Here is a 15,891-nt window from a genome sequence, read left to right on the forward strand (position 1 = left end):
CGCACAGAGTTATTTAAGCAAACTTCCGTCCCGCGTTCCATCGCGAATACAACAGCAAGAAACCCCAATAAGCGCTATAATGGGAATTACGCTCTGCCGTGCATTTTACAGTGCTTACAGTGTATAAATGTAGATGATGTGCTACGAGGGTAATTTTGATTGGATGGCAACGATTTTAGAGGATACTTGTCCATTAAATCTATGCTAAATTATGAGTTTTTTGCCTTTTAAGGTATCTAAAAATATATTCTGACGGTGGTTTCTATTTATCAAGCAATTTTTCTTACTTACAAGTACTTTTCCTCCGGTTTTTAATTGACCGCAACGCTTTGTTTCACGTTGCAAGTGGGGAAAAAAGGATGCATGTCAAATTAACAATAGTTTCACGAGGCTTGTGGTGACACAGCTCTAGAGTATGGCACCGCTGCAAGGTGAGCAAGGGCATTTCAAGGTGGTTGCGAAGCAGCCGTCAAAGCGGAGGAGAGCAGAACAGATCAACGTAGAACTGAAAGAAATGCTGCCAGGTGTTGTTCGGACGCGCAACACCATGGGCACACTGCTGTTAATGGTAATGTCAGGTGTTCTGGAGTATGAAGGGCTGAGAGAAGTGATTGGGAAATATACTGCTTGACAATTGTTAATGATCTACTGATACATTGTTGTTATTTTAATTTAGTGGCTTTCAGTCCGTGCTAATGCAACCTTCTCAGCATTGGAAAGATGAAATGACAATTTATTGGAGCAGATTTTCTTGTCTGTTACTACGATACGGACGTAAGGACAACAGCTAGACACTAAGCGGAGAAAATCTCCGATTCGGCCGGGAAACGATCCCGGGCCCTTCAGTTAGCAATCTGCCGCGCTGACCGCACAGCTACCGAGGCGGACATATTGACACTAAGAAACAACTGCCAATTGCTACGGAACAATCTACAGTTGCTACGCAACACCCTAGCAATAACAGTAAATGGAAATGTAGAGGGCGGGACATGTTAATTTCAGCGAAGCCTGTACACGAATGTTCTGTATGCATTCGACTGTTCATGCAGTACGGTATTTAACGAACGTGGTTGTGGAACCGATTAGTGCGACATTCCGCGTGGTACGGCAACACGTCTATAACGCGTCATCTGAGCGCTTACGATCGTGGACGGCTCGAAGCCGGTCAGAGCGTGTCTAATGTGCCCACAATAATGGATGTTTCAAACAGTGTTATCTCGCGATTAAAAAGGCCACTTAAAATGCTCCTGCTTCACTGTGCAAGTGATTCCGGTCACTAGATACTGCAGGAAGAGAGGGGAACACGGCACACACCACAATGTACAAAAAATGGTTCAAATGGCTCTGAGCACTATGGGACTTAACATTTGAGGTCATCAGTCCCCTAGAACTTAGAACTACTTAAACCTAACTAACGTAAGGACATCACACACATCCATGCCCGAGGCAGGATTCGAACCTGCGACCGTAGCAGCCGCTCAGTTCCGGACTGAAGCGCCTAGAACCGCTCGGCCACCGCGTCCGGCTAGAATGTACATGAACGTCATCGGTGTGGCCTATACGTTAAGGTGTGGGCATGCGTATCTTTGAGCGAGATACTGTTACACACAGCTGTATTGCTGGGAGATTATTCTGGATCATGTCAGTCTGTTTAGGGATGCGGTAGGTCCCGAATTTCTTTTTACGGACGACGCCGACCCATACTGGACTATTGATACGTTGGAAAGTGAAGATATTGAACGTATGGAATGGCCTACATACTCCCCGGACCTAAACCTGGCATGCTTTTGGCGGATGTGTTCCTCAACGAACACCCCGTCTCCTAACAGTGGGACGCTCAACTACGCGGTCATCGCCCGTATAAAGTCCCAATTTTTACTCAGTCCAATTTGTTACACAGTCCAATCCAGCCACTGTCACGAATGATGATGATGATGATGATGATGATGATGAAGACAACACAAACACACAGTCCCCAGGCAGAGAAAACTCCCAACCCGGCCGGGAATCTAACCCGGGACCACGTGATCCAGAGGCAGCAACGCTAACCACTGGACCACGAGCTGCGGACATTTTCCTTACTGAGAGTCCGATATCGAGCTTGATGATGGAAGACTGGCTTGCATCAGACATGAGGGTTATTTATATCCGTATCCTGCCTTTGCATATGGTGAAATCCGTACCTTTTTCGTTCTAAATATGGGAGGGTGGTTTTGGAAGTTCTCAGAATCAGCACGAGAGGTCAACGCTAGCGCAACGAGTTGTTCACGTGATACTCATTCGAGTGTTGCCGGTAAACACGTGCCACGTCAGTGCTCTTGCAAGACAGCTGTGACGGTGAGGTAGCTCTGTTGTTCGGGCGCAGTGATTTGCGAAGATGGAAAAAACAGATTCGAGCAGTGATTAAGTACTTCGTAAAAAAAAGGTATGAAAGCAAAGGACATTCATTCCGATTTCAAGAATACACTGGGGGACTCTGCTCCTTCATCTTGAACTGTTTCCATGTGGACAAATGAATTTAAATTTGGTCGGGAGAGCTTAGATGATGATCCGCGCAGTGGCTGGCCAACATGCGTCGCTACTCCAGAAATCATTGCAAAAGTGCGCAAAATGGCCATGAAGGATCGCCGATTGAAAGTGCGTGAAATTCCATACGCTTGCCAGATGTCATCTGAAAGGGTATATCACACTTTAACTGAAGAATTAGAAATGAAAAAATTATCTGCAAGATGGGTGTCGCGACTCTTGACGCAAAACAATGCGCGTTCGCACACATCTGCCGTCACCATGGCAAAATTACACGAAAGAAGGTGTGAATTGTTGCCACACCCGTCTTACTCACCTGATATGGCTCCGTCAGACTTCCATCTCTTCTCAAAACTGAAAATTTTTCCTGGTGGACGAAGATTGACTTCAAACGAACAATAGATAGCCCGAGTTGACAACTATTTTGCAGGCCTGGAGGAAACTCATTTTCGAGATGGGATAAAGGCACTGGAACATCATTGGACCAAGAGAATTAATCTACAAGGAGTCTACATTGAAAAATAAAGTTTCAGTGACTTAAGTACTTTTTTTCTTTTCCGTTCCGAGAACTTTTCTAACCACCCTCGTACCACGCCACTTCTATTACGTCTGTACTGAGTTTCACGTCGCCCGTCATTTCCTGTGATTATTTCTGTCCAACAACTTCTCTTTTCTTGAGCAACTGTAGAGCAGCGTACCAAGATCATCCCATTTGGCACGAGTCCTTGTGATAATAGTGCAGTAGGGGGTCTTTAACACAAATATGCTTCTATGTAACTGCTTCATCCTTCATAAAATTAAGCTGTCGACGGCGTAAATAGCCAACAATTTGATCTTAAACATCGCAGCAGAAGGAAATTACATAGCGGGATTATGCAAAGCGATGCTTATATTAGACTTCTCCTCGGTTCACTATGCTTTAAGAATTGAGCGCTTAGTATTTTACTCCACCTAAGTAAGGACGAATACTCAGTTACATGACGCTCAAATGTCTTCCAAGTTCATTACTCAGCTTACTTTTCCTCTAGCTTCGTGTAGTATCGTTAATCGGAACAGAAATGTGAATTACAATTTTCCGTACCGTGAAATGAGGTGAAACGATGGCGAATAGAATCCACGCGACGAAAAAGAGACAATTTGTCTTTTATATCAGGCTAAGAGTGAGATTTTAGGCGATTCAGCACATACAGATTTGGTCGACACAGGGATCCAGAAAAAAACAAACAGGTGGAACACTAAAACACACACAGAACATGTATACGATTCCCAGATTGCTTACAAGGAATTCAGATAAGCTATTGTAGCTCTCAATGATTATTGACTACTCGGGGTATTGCTGTAGGGGCTAAACAACTTTGTCTTGAGCACCTTCGCATAAAAGACACACATTTTCAACGTGCTCGAACACACAGGCATGCGCGTAAAGCCACCAAACAGGGCGATGTTGCAAATCACTCCAGAAAAATGTAACGGTCGACTGAGAACAAGAGTTCGAGGAGCCAGCCACTGTGTAACACAAATTCCATCTCTATCAATTTAGAAGGAAGACTAAAGAGTAAGTCCCGTCGATAGCTAGGTCATTAGAGACGGCTATCAATTTCGGGATGAGTCTGGATGCTACACACAATTTCGGCAATAGCGCCACAATTGCCTAATCACCGTCTGGTATAGAGTGCGTCTCTCCTGTTAAATCTATGTTGCGTAAAAGTTAAAATGAGATGCAGTGAGCCTGGTAAGCCACAGACACCGCAAACGTTTCGCTTCTCTGACCGTGTGGTCGCGGAAGAAGCGGTATGCCCTACTTCCACTTTGATAGGTATGGTGTTCTCCTGGGCCGTACAGTCGATTTCATGGCTCGTAATTAGTTGTACATCCAGTCAGCTAAATATTGACACGTGACCTCAAGATCGAGCTGACTGCATCCAACAGGACGGCGTATCAATGACTGTTCAACGTGTTACTCTCGTAACAATATACTGATTCTGATAATGACTTTTAGTCCAGTGCGATCAAAATAATTGTGAACGGTGTATATTTCTACAGTAGGACCAAAAGAGGGTAAATTGTTGACAGGAACAGCATCCGTGCACCGAAGTCAAGTAATTACGAAACAAAAAACACAAAAGGGAGCCTGCACCATTGGGAAAATTAGGCTAGGAAAGAAGAGCGATCAGGGTTGACCATTATGTAAAGCTCTGTCAACCATTTCCAGCACTAAATCACTGCATTCTCGAGATGAATAAAATAAATTTTCTGCAGCAATCCACGGATGGAAATTAAGTTCGCGCAAAACAGTAATTTGTAAACAACACACCTCCCCCGTACTATCTCGAGAACCAAAGAGTAGCAAGAAAAAGAGGATGCCTTCAGAGAAAATAATGTAACGACCGCTTTTCCATTTCCAGCGCTGCTTAGGGCGCTACATTAAAAACTCCCTTAATGCCATTACGAAGTACTGCTTAATGGAGTGCTTTCTTGGGCCGCGATGTTTATTCTCAGGGGTTTGACTACGCGTTTAGAACTCCAGAGGGCCCTTCAATTCATCAACGGACAGCCAGAAAGAGCCGCCTTCGGCACGTAATTGCTAGCTTCGACGTAAGAGCCTGCACCTGATTCGAAGAGCGTGCTTTGTCAGTGTAAAGGAGCACAACAGCTGCTGTTGAGCAGTTAAAGACTGTAATGAGTCTGCGGTTTTCACGCATTTGCGAGATGTAGCCAGCCGCGTTAAAAGGCAATTGTAGTGTTTCTGACCCGCATTACGCGTTTCCTGTTCGAACTGCGATAACTAGTGCGAAAAGATTGTATCGCTATCCAAATGGTGACGCCGTGCACAACCCCCCATGTACGCAACATTAGATGTATATGTACGCAAATATGCATTTTATAAAACATATGTTGCATATGAACATATTTTTTCAGTTGCTTGCGTAGAACCTCATTTCTTACCTTATTATTATATTTAATTTTCAACATCCTTCTATAGTACCATATTTCAAACACTCCGATTGTCTTTCTTTTCCGGTTTTCCCCAGTCAAAGATTCACTTCTGAACATTCTCAGAAATGTCTTCCTCAAATTATGGCCTATAGTTGGCGCGAGAAGACATCTTTTGAAGAGGAGTGCACTCGTTGCTGTGCCAGTCTGCTTTTTATTTCTTCTTTTCTTCATCCGTCACGCGTTATTTTGTTGCCAAGGTAGCAGAATACCTTCACTTAACTTAGTGGGCACCACTTCTGTTATAATTATCGCTAATGGCATTCAGTTACTCATTACTTTCATCTTTCTTCAACTTACTGTCCATCCATACCCTGTGCTTATTAGACTGTTCATTCCGTTCAACAGCTTTAGTAATTCTTCTCACTTTCACTGAGGATGACAATGTCATCAGTGAACCTTATCATTGATGACGTTTCACCCTGAATTTTAATCCCAATCCTGAACCTTTCTTTTATTTCCATCACTGCCCCTTCGACGTGCAGGTTGGACAGTAGGGAGTGAAACACTACATCCGGATTCTACAACACCTTGTTTAATCCGATCACTAAGTTCTTTGTCTCCCATTCCAATATTTCCATCCTGGTCGGCCGCTGGTGGCCGAGCGGTTCTGGCGCTACGGTCTGGAACCGCGCAACCGCTACGGTCGCAGGTTCGAATCCTGCCTCGGGCATGGATGTGTGTGTTGTCCTTAGGTTAGTTAGGTTTAAGTAGTTCTAAGTTCTAGGGGACTTATGACCTCAGCAGTTGAGTCCCATAGTGCTCAGAGCCATTTGAACCATTTTTATTTCCATCCTGGTCTTTGTTAATACTTTGCATTTACGGTATTACCCTACAGCATATTCCTATTTTCCTGATAACTTCAAAGTTCCGAGCCGCTGTACGTCGTCGAATGGAGTTTCTAGGTCGACGGAGCCCTAGAAAGTGTCTTGATTATTCTTAACTTTTACCTCTGCACAACAACGGAACTGTCTCTCAGTTGCCTTTATCTTTCCTAAAGCCAAACATACATTCAACTGTAGGAAATGTAACGCACACTAAGTCTGGTTTGGATGTTTCTCAGAGAAGTTTTTTGATACTGTTAGCCGTCCTATTACGCTTCCTTGGGCGTACAAGATGTTACTTACGCTTCTGATTGACATTCTCCACCCAGACTAAAGCACTGGGCAAATCAAAAACACTTTCAGCCAATCAAATATTTGTGAACACAATGCAAACGGTCTGGAAATTCAGGATTAGCGTAAACGTACCGCATACGACACACCCAGCAGGGGCGGTGTACTGTTTCTCCCGCCGGTGGTTGTCTTTGCGCTGCCTCAGGACTAACGCTAGTTTGGAGATTGTCGTCGTGGACCGACAATGTGAGATTGGAGCAAGGATGGGTGGTTGTGCTGCGGCAGGAACTCCGCCAAATGATATCATAGAGTGCGATCAATGTATGTGGGAGGTGTGGAATTACACCCTACTATTTTCTTCATTACTTTAATCTCCTGTGATGGTCCATGCTACAGTTAATTGAAGTGAATCTAAATTTACCACAATTTATTAACATTTTCTGTAGAGTTAACTCGTTGACGATTATAAACGTAATAACCGATTACATTCATAGTTTAAGCATTGAGCATGCTTTAAATATCGAATATGAAGTTTAGCGACCGTGAGAGAGAATGCCAGCATACGGATCTCGAGTTATTTAACGTTGGGAGGACTAATAATATCAAAACTCAGACATATATGACTATTTTATGTAGCTCGGATTGTGTGACTTCGAAAGGATATGCATTGACTGATTATTTGAAAAATAACAGCCAACAGTAACGAAATTCAATATTTCCTTTTATTAACCATTTAATTTTATATAAAGAATCTAATCGCTATCGTACTGTCAGGACACACGGTTATTTTTAGTAACATTGCGATATACAGATGTCAGCCCGCCTCTCTTCAATGTCGGAAGCTGAATATTAATAAATTGCAATAGGAAAAATCTGGCAGGGAGCTTACATGTTTTTTACATTAGTTTTTTCCTGAACATGTGGTGGTTGTTTGGAATCCACTCATTATTTCTTACATCCTACGAAAGGAGTTTCATATTTGAAAACAGAAAGTAGTAGAGTTCACCCCCTTAAGGTCAATAAATACCGTACGTTAACTACAATCGGTAGCTGATGAAATCCCAACGGTGGACATGACTGAACTACACAGAAGAGGTGTGAATACATATATTTTTAAAAATTTGCGCGTCAAGTAAGGGCGTAAGTCAGTAGCGTGGTGGTCCGTACGTGATACAGGGATGCTAAATCTACTTTTCGTAAACTGAGCATCCGATGTTGTCATCGGCCTCCCTTTCGTTCCTCGGCCATCACATCAACGCACACCACACGATGCTTCTGTCACTCATTAGTCGCACGTTTACGGCATTACACTACTGACGGATACCGCCAACGGTAATGTTCTCAGTAAAGACATTATCACGCCAATATTTACATGTTTTCTACGGCCTCAACAGATAGATCGTGGAGCAACACCAACTTCTCCGACGTGTGTTCCTTGCTCGCCACATCCGAATGCAGTGAAAAATCACAGCACACTCCTTTCCTCTAAATGTAGTAGGCGAGGTACTGTACTAGTATTTGACAAAAATAATCTCTCAACTATATCCATGAATCGTCTGAACCACTTTTCTTATATATGAGTTCCAAACCATATTGTGCAAAGCTCTTTAAGCAATTAGATCAATCAACCATTGTAAAAATACTGCGTGTTCATCCTAACAGCTACTTGATTACTACAGTCGTACACTTGTAATCAGTTTTATGTAACACTTAGCTCAAATTGTTGACAATAAATAATTCTCATGTTCTACAGAAACATTTCCAATATCAACTTCTAGTCCGTACGTCCTTGCTCTCAAGGGTGGCTATGATGTATTAATTACGCATCAGGCTATGCCTCGACCAGCCGTGAATATGTATTTGTTTAAATTTTTTTTCGTGGTTTTCTACCTGAGTGCCGGCTAAGACCGCAGAGCAATGGACGTAACACGTCAGCTCCTCTATGCCTAATAATTACAAAAGTCAGCCTCCCACATTACATCAAGGAAGACTTGGTCATGACAATAAAAATCAAAATTGTGCTCTCAATAAGCTGCTCCGGTGACTTCTGCAGGCGAAACAAACCCGTTTCATTGCGTGGCCCATACTTCTCAATTCAGTTCGAAATCAGTGGTAGTCAAGCAAGATGGTCCCTATCTTTCACTAGTGGGCATTCCAAAATTTCATGGTAGGTGTTGGAGGTTAAAGACATTTTGCATTAGGTTTTCATAAAATTTTAACAGAATATTTGGAAAGTAATTATTATCATATGCTTTAATTTGCTGCTACTCTACTTAATAAATTTTGTAACAAAGTTACTTTTATAACAAAGTTACTTTCTTACTTTAAGTCACCGTTACTGTGGAACTGGCGTGCAGTTAAAAACATTTTAACAACTAACAGATACTAAAGTGGGTGATAGGCAGAAAAAGTTTACAGCCCCTGATTTAAATTGTTTCGCTTCAGTAAAAATAATCGTAATTACACATGGGCGGGGACGAGATTGGGAGTATTCAAATGTGTGTGGAATCTTATGGGACTTAACTACTATTGTCATCAGTCCCTACGCTTACACACACACACACACACACACACACACGCCCGAGGGAGGACTCGAACCTCCGCCGGGACCAGCTGCATTGGGAGTATTAGTACAGATTCTTCCTCGTTAGTCTAACAAAATTCAGTACTTTCATACAGTATCGATCTTTTGACACGAAGGAGCCTGGTTTTCAAGTATTTGGAAAGCCTCGCAGAGCCCAGTACGCTGTTGGCGCCTTTCCAGATCCGTGGAACATGTATTTGTTGTTTGTTGATATACACTAACACTGATCGATAGGAATGTCTGGCTATTACAGGCAAGCAGTACGTTGAAATCCAACAGCGTCGCTACGAATGCTGCAGATTTTGGATAACCCCCTGCAGTTCTTCAACTGTCTATATACTGGTAAGCTTCCGTTAGTAATAATCCAGACCAACAACAACAACAACGTTAGGATTTAACACTATTGTACAGAATACAGAAGTTATAGCTATTTCCCACTATGGGGGGAGCGCTTCACATGACATTGTTGGTAGTTGAGAAAAATGTTTCCACACTTTCATACAAAAAGCAGATGCAGCAATTTGTCGTCTTGCTATTGCAAAGAAATGCTTAAACAAAATTTTCTACAAGACAGCAGCAGGGAAAAACCAACAATTAGACGATAATTCGCTTGTTTTGCATTTTAGTGGCGTTTACTGTCGAACACGGAAGAAGTGCAATAAAATAATTGCACTAATTTATAAAATTTAACTGTCACAACAACCTCGTTCGAATGCAGAAGGATTGTAATAAACCCCATACAAAATGCACTACGATCGATAATAATCGATGACACGAATAAACTGTAGTCTTATTTGTATCACCGCACAATTTCAAAGAATCGCGAACGCAGTCGGTACGGAAAACCCAAATAATTATTGTAGATACCGATTGGTGAGACCGTGTTGCCCATACATCATAACCAGTGTCCGGTAGAATTACATTTGTAATATCGCAGACCTACACCAGAATTGCAGCCCCACACACAATGCGCAACACGACGTCTGCGAAGAATGAAACAGTGCAACACGCGGCCGTGGTGCAATAGCAGTGACAAATTTGTGCATTCTCACTGGGCTTTAGCCTCTGCAGTTAGTGTTTGGCTCGTTTCGCAGTATCACCGTGTCAACTGTGATATCACTAGAAGAGTATAACTAAGCTCACGTTCTACTAATTGCACGAGCTTAAGAAAGTCGATACCCAGAGCATTGTAGGTGCAGCTGAAAGAAAATTTCATGATGACAGGATCTGTACGGAAGGAGAATTTATCGAGTCATCACGTACTATCATCGAATCTAGAAAGCTTTCTCTAGGGTGCACAGAGCCGATTTATTTGGAAAAATTAGTAATACAATTACTACGGTGGGCGACGTTGATGTCAAGATCCATTCTTCGGGCAACATTGATAACATAATAACAGCATAGCGAAACATGCACCGTGTACTGATTAGCTTATTTACTCAGAAAAAGTTGTGGGTATGTCAGGTCGTCCAACAATGTATTAAAATTGTACGGGTTGAATAAACAATGGGGCATTCTCCAACGATTAAATCTCCCAGTCCGAAAAAATTACACCTGAAATGGTTCTCTACAGACAAACGTCACTGCACTAAAAATCCACATTGAACTCCCTGTATCCGGAGAAACATTTCTCGCGACACTGGCTGAGTGACAGTACTAAAGGCAAGTTACCGAACTTCCAAAGAAGATACTATGCCGCTAAAGCGAACCTGGTAACATAACAGAAACCATTGGAGTTCCAACAGGTCCAGTGCCAACGACCAAACGCCTGTCCACCCCATTAGATACGCCTCGCCTACAACCGATTTTTAGATAGCTACACACCAGCGGTGTCGTTCCTTATCCGAAGAATACAATGGCGCACAAATTTCAGAAATACACTTCAGTGTCAATATGACGGCGGAAGGTAGTAAGGTAATTGTACAGGACTTTTACGGAATCAAGATTTCTCGAATGTAATCGCTGAGTTGCGACAGAGTAGTCATTTTTTGTCTTTATGTGGAGCTCCACAGCTTTTTAAACATTTTTCCACCACAAAGCTACTAAAATCTTTATTATGCTGCAGGTAGCTTCGACAAATTCATATCATCTGCGTGATTTGCCATACATCAGGCCCAAGTGCAACCCAAAATTAACTAGATTATTTGCAATAATGAACATGTGGTATCAACCATTTTAAACTTTAAAAGTCATGCCGGATGATGGCATTAATTGTCTAAACCATTGCAACATAAAGATATTACCAGCTTTTTGGTGGCATATATAAAAATGTCTTTATGAACGAAGTGTCGTATTGTATTATAATCTGTATCGTTCACATGCGCTTTAACTCGTCCTTGTTGTCGAGGCCTCAGCAGTCCTTCGGCAGCGGAGATCGGAAACACACGTTCTACTAACTGCACAAACGTATACGCCTAATGTTTAGCACACTGTCGCCATGGCGAGGAGAAATGGAGAGAGAGGCTGCAAATTATCAAAAGAAAAAGGGATCTTTAGAAGATTTTCTCGAGACATAACTTTCCTTTACGATCACAGGAAAAGCGACGTACGCTCGTGGAAACGTCAGGCATCTCGATGACACTCGTACATCACTGAACAGAGGCGCACTGCCGGCCGCGTGGAGTGCGAGCAGAGCTGGCGAGTGGCGAGCACGCACGCACGCACCTTTGAATTCGGCTTCTGCGGCGGCGGCGTGGCTGTCGGTCTCCTTGTTGGCCTGTATCTTCTCGATGAGCAGCTCCAGGCGGGAGCTGTTGCCCTTGAAGAGCATCTCTGCGCTGCGTGTGCTCCGCACCCAGCGCACAGGCCGACTGCCGCGGCGGCGCCGGCCGCCCGCCCCAGCCGGCAGACCCCATTGGGCGGTGGGCGGGGCTTGAGTCCCCTGGGACGGGCCGAGGCCCCCTCCAGCGCCCCGGCCGGACACGTGGCTCGCGCGGTGCCACGCCGCGTAAACACTGCGGTTCCGTCAACACGGCTCCAAGCCCACCCGACGCGGAACCCAACTCCCCCGCGAGGGACTTCTACTGCACCGGCGGTAACCTGGCTACGAGCAAGTCCCTCGAGCACGAAATAGTCTCTCGCGAGAAGATCGCCAATTACGACAGTTTCAGTTCTTATCTCAATTGTTCCATCATTAGAGCTGAAAACGGCTATACCGTGATAGGCAGTGGATACTGCTACTCGAGTGGCGATAGTCACGACGATATTTCTGTGCGCGGCACCTGCCACGGTGCGGTTTCGATATCCATAGGCACTACAAGGAAAGCAGTGGTTGGGAAGGGAGTGAGACAGGGTTGCAGCCTTTCCACGATGTTATTCAATCTGTATATTGAGCAAGCAGTAAAGGAAACAAAAGAAAAATTCGGAGCAGGTATGAAAATCCATGGAGAAGAAATAAAAACTTTGACGTTTGCCGATGACATTGTAATTCTGTCAGAGACAGCAAAGGACCTGGAAGAGCAACTGAACGGAATCGACAGTGTCTTGAAGGGAGGATATAAGATGAACATCAACAAGAGCAAAACGAGGATAATGGAATGTAGTCGAATTAAATCGGATGATGCTGCGGGAATTAGATTAGAAAGTGAGACGCTTAAAGTAGTAAATGAGTTTTGCTATTTGGGGAGCAAGATAACTGATGATGGTCGAAGTAGAGAGGATACAAAATGTAGACTGGCAATGGCAAGGAAAGCGTTTCTGAAGAAGAGAAATTTGTTAACATCGAGTATAGATTTAAGAGTCAGGAAGTCATTTCTGAAAGTATTTTTATGGAGTGTAGCCATGTATGGAAGTGAAACATGGACGATAAATAGTTTGGACAAGAAGAGAATAGAAGCTTTCGAAATATGGCGCTACAGAAGAATGCTGAAGATTAGATGGGTAGATCACATAACTAATGAGGAGGTATTGAATAGGATTGGGGAGAAGAGGAGTTTGTGGCACAACTTGACTAGAAGAAGGGATCGGTTGGTAGGACATGTTCTGAGGCATCAGGGGATCACCAAATCAGAATTGGAGGGCAACGTGGAGGGTAAAAATCGTAGAGGGAGGCCAAGAGATGAATACACTAAGCAGATTCAGAAGGATGTAGGTTGCAGTAGGTACTGGGAGATGAAGAAGCTTGCACAGGATAGAGTAGCATGGAGAGCTGCATCAAACCAGTCTCAGGACTGAGGACCACAACAACAACAACAGGTACTACAAAAACTGATGTATATATTTATGTCTGCGTGTATGTTCCACATCTCTTCCCGACCTACTGGACCAATTTCAAAATTGGTACGTATATCCCTTACTGTTAGGCAGCAATCGCTGTCGCAGTAAGAACCTCCTACATGTCATATTTCGGGAAATACGACGTTCTAAACAACGAGCTGCGTGAAAAACTGCCGCATAATGCATGACGTTTAAATTTGTTACTACTTTGCTAACACTATTCGCAACATACCGGGTGATCAGAATGTCAGTATAAATTTGAAGACTTAATAAACCACGGAATAATGTAGATAGAGAGGTAAAAATTGACACACATGCTTGGAATGACATGGGGTTTTATTAGAACCACCTCATGTTGCTAGACGCGTGAAAGATCTCTTGCGCGCGTTGTTTGGTGATGATCGTGTGCTCAGCCGCCACTTTCGTCATGCTTGGCCTTCCAGGTCCTCAGTCCGTGCGATTACTGGCTTTGGGGTTATCTGAAGTCGCAACTGTATCGTGATCGACTGACATCTCTAGGGATGCTGAAAGACAACATCCGACGCCAATGCTTCACCATAAATCCGGACATGCTTTACAGTGTTGTTCACAACATTATTCCTCGACTACAGCTATTGTTGAGGAATGATGGTGGACATATTGAGCATTTCCTGTAAAGAACATCATCTTTGCTTTGTCTTCCTTTGTTATGCTAATTATTGCTATTCTGATCAGATGACGCGCCATCTGTCGGACATTTTTTGAACTTTTGTATTTTTTGGGTTCTAATAAAACCCCATGTCATTCCAAGCATATGTGTCAATTTGTACCTCTCTATCTACATTATTCCGTGATGTATTAAGTTTTCAAATCTATACTGACTTTTTGATCACCCGGTATTTCGCAAACAGTAGCCACATATGTCGCTGAATGTCCCTGCACAAATACAAGGTGTTCAGAAATTCCTGTTACAAGCTTCTAGAACTCGTAAATAATATTCCGAATAGGAAGTCGTGACCGGAAACTTACTTTTTTCGTTCTACAGCCGTTTGAAAACATGTTGGTGGATAGGTATGCAACAGGATAGTCATGTGGAAGGTGGTTACGTCGGATCAACTGATATCATTGGACGTCTGTCCTACGTCTCTGACCTGATTCGAGCAACATTCACGTGTCTGTGAGTGTTAGAGAAACAAGGCGGAGTAGCATTTGCAGAATACACCGACATGATCCTTCTGAGTGGCGAAGCTCACAGTAATGGAAGAGCCGCTCGTCGCCTTTGTCAAAATCGTTTTGCACAACGTCCGTCTTCATGGCAAATCCTTTTCGCCACAATTAGGCAACGGCTTTGAGAAAGGGTACCTTCACAGTCAGCAGGCGTGACTGTGGTGCGCCGCACACCCGATTTAGAAGAGACCGTACTGCACCTTCTTGAAGAGATCCCGTCAACGAGCACACGAGCAATTTCTTTGGCTATTACTGAGTGGAACTGTAAAACAAATGATGTGTTCTGGATCACGCCTAATCACCTACTTGCGAAAGTGGTCACCTTACCAACATGTTTTCAAATGGATGTAGCACGGAAACGGTTCGTTTCCGGACATGCGTTCCAATTGAAAGTATCATCCACTTATTCCCCTGTACAACTCCTAGAAGTTTGAAACGGGAGTTTTCTGACACTTTGTATATGACTGTATGACACACAGTTCAAGAGATATGACGTCATAAGCAGCGAGATGCGTGAAAAAATGCCGCCTGATCCACGAAGTTTTCATTTATTCTTTACTACCAAGACACTGCTTCAGTCGGGTCAGCTTAGGGGAAAAAAATGCCATCTGTAGAACTACGAGCAGTCGTTGCCAGAGAGACTGTTCACTATTATAATCTTCATCTTCTCTTCAGGTATTAGGCAGGAACTGCCTGTTACGGTACCCATCTCTGTTGGGGTCTTCTGCTGTCTCTTTTCCCATGAGCCGGCCGTGGTGGATGAGCGGTTCTAGGCGCTACAGTCTGGAACCGCGCGACCGCTACGGTCGCAGGTTCGAATCCTGGCTCGGGCATGGATGTGTGTGATGTACTTAGGTTAGTTAGGTTTAAGTAGTTCTAAGTTCTAGGGGACTGATAACCTTAGAAGTTAAGTCCCATAGTGCTCAGAGCCATTTTCTTCTCCCATGGCACTTATAATTTCTTGCCTTTAAGGGAAGTTTCTCACTCTGTTTGTAGTTGTTCATTCCATTTTCGTCTGTAATATCGAATTAATATCATTGAGGCTAAAGATTTGCAGTTCTTCTCTAATACCTTGATTTCTTAGTCTGTCTTCTCTTGTTCAACCTTTAACACCTCTAAGGAATTTCACTTCTTGTGCCTGAATCCGGCTTTCTTGCTTCTTGGTAATCACCCACTCCTCACTTCCATAGAGCAGTGTGGGAACTGCAACAGTTTTGTTAAATTTAATTTGAGTGTCTTTCCTGGTTTTGT

The 15,891-nt window shown here is 43.4% G+C and overlaps 1 protein-coding gene across 1 annotated transcript in view; it reads right to left on the bottom strand.

The window, feature by feature from the left end:
* Nucleotides 1-12,016, bottom strand: part of LOC126252557 (zinc finger protein 423 homolog) — a 295,462-nt gene extending 283,446 nt beyond the window's left edge. The window contains exon 1 of the mRNA XM_049953458.1: nt 11,884-12,016. Within this exon, the coding sequence (XP_049809415.1) occupies nt 11,884-11,989 (106 nt within the window). The 5' untranslated portion in view covers nt 11,990-12,016. The remainder of the gene's footprint in view (nt 1-11,883) is intronic.
* Between the last annotated feature and the right edge of the window lie 3,875 nt (nt 12,017-15,891).

This window comes from Schistocerca nitens, chromosome 4 (assembly GCF_023898315.1).
Source record: "Schistocerca nitens isolate TAMUIC-IGC-003100 chromosome 4, iqSchNite1.1, whole genome shotgun sequence".
Taxonomy (NCBI): domain Eukaryota; kingdom Metazoa; phylum Arthropoda; class Insecta; order Orthoptera; family Acrididae; genus Schistocerca; species Schistocerca nitens.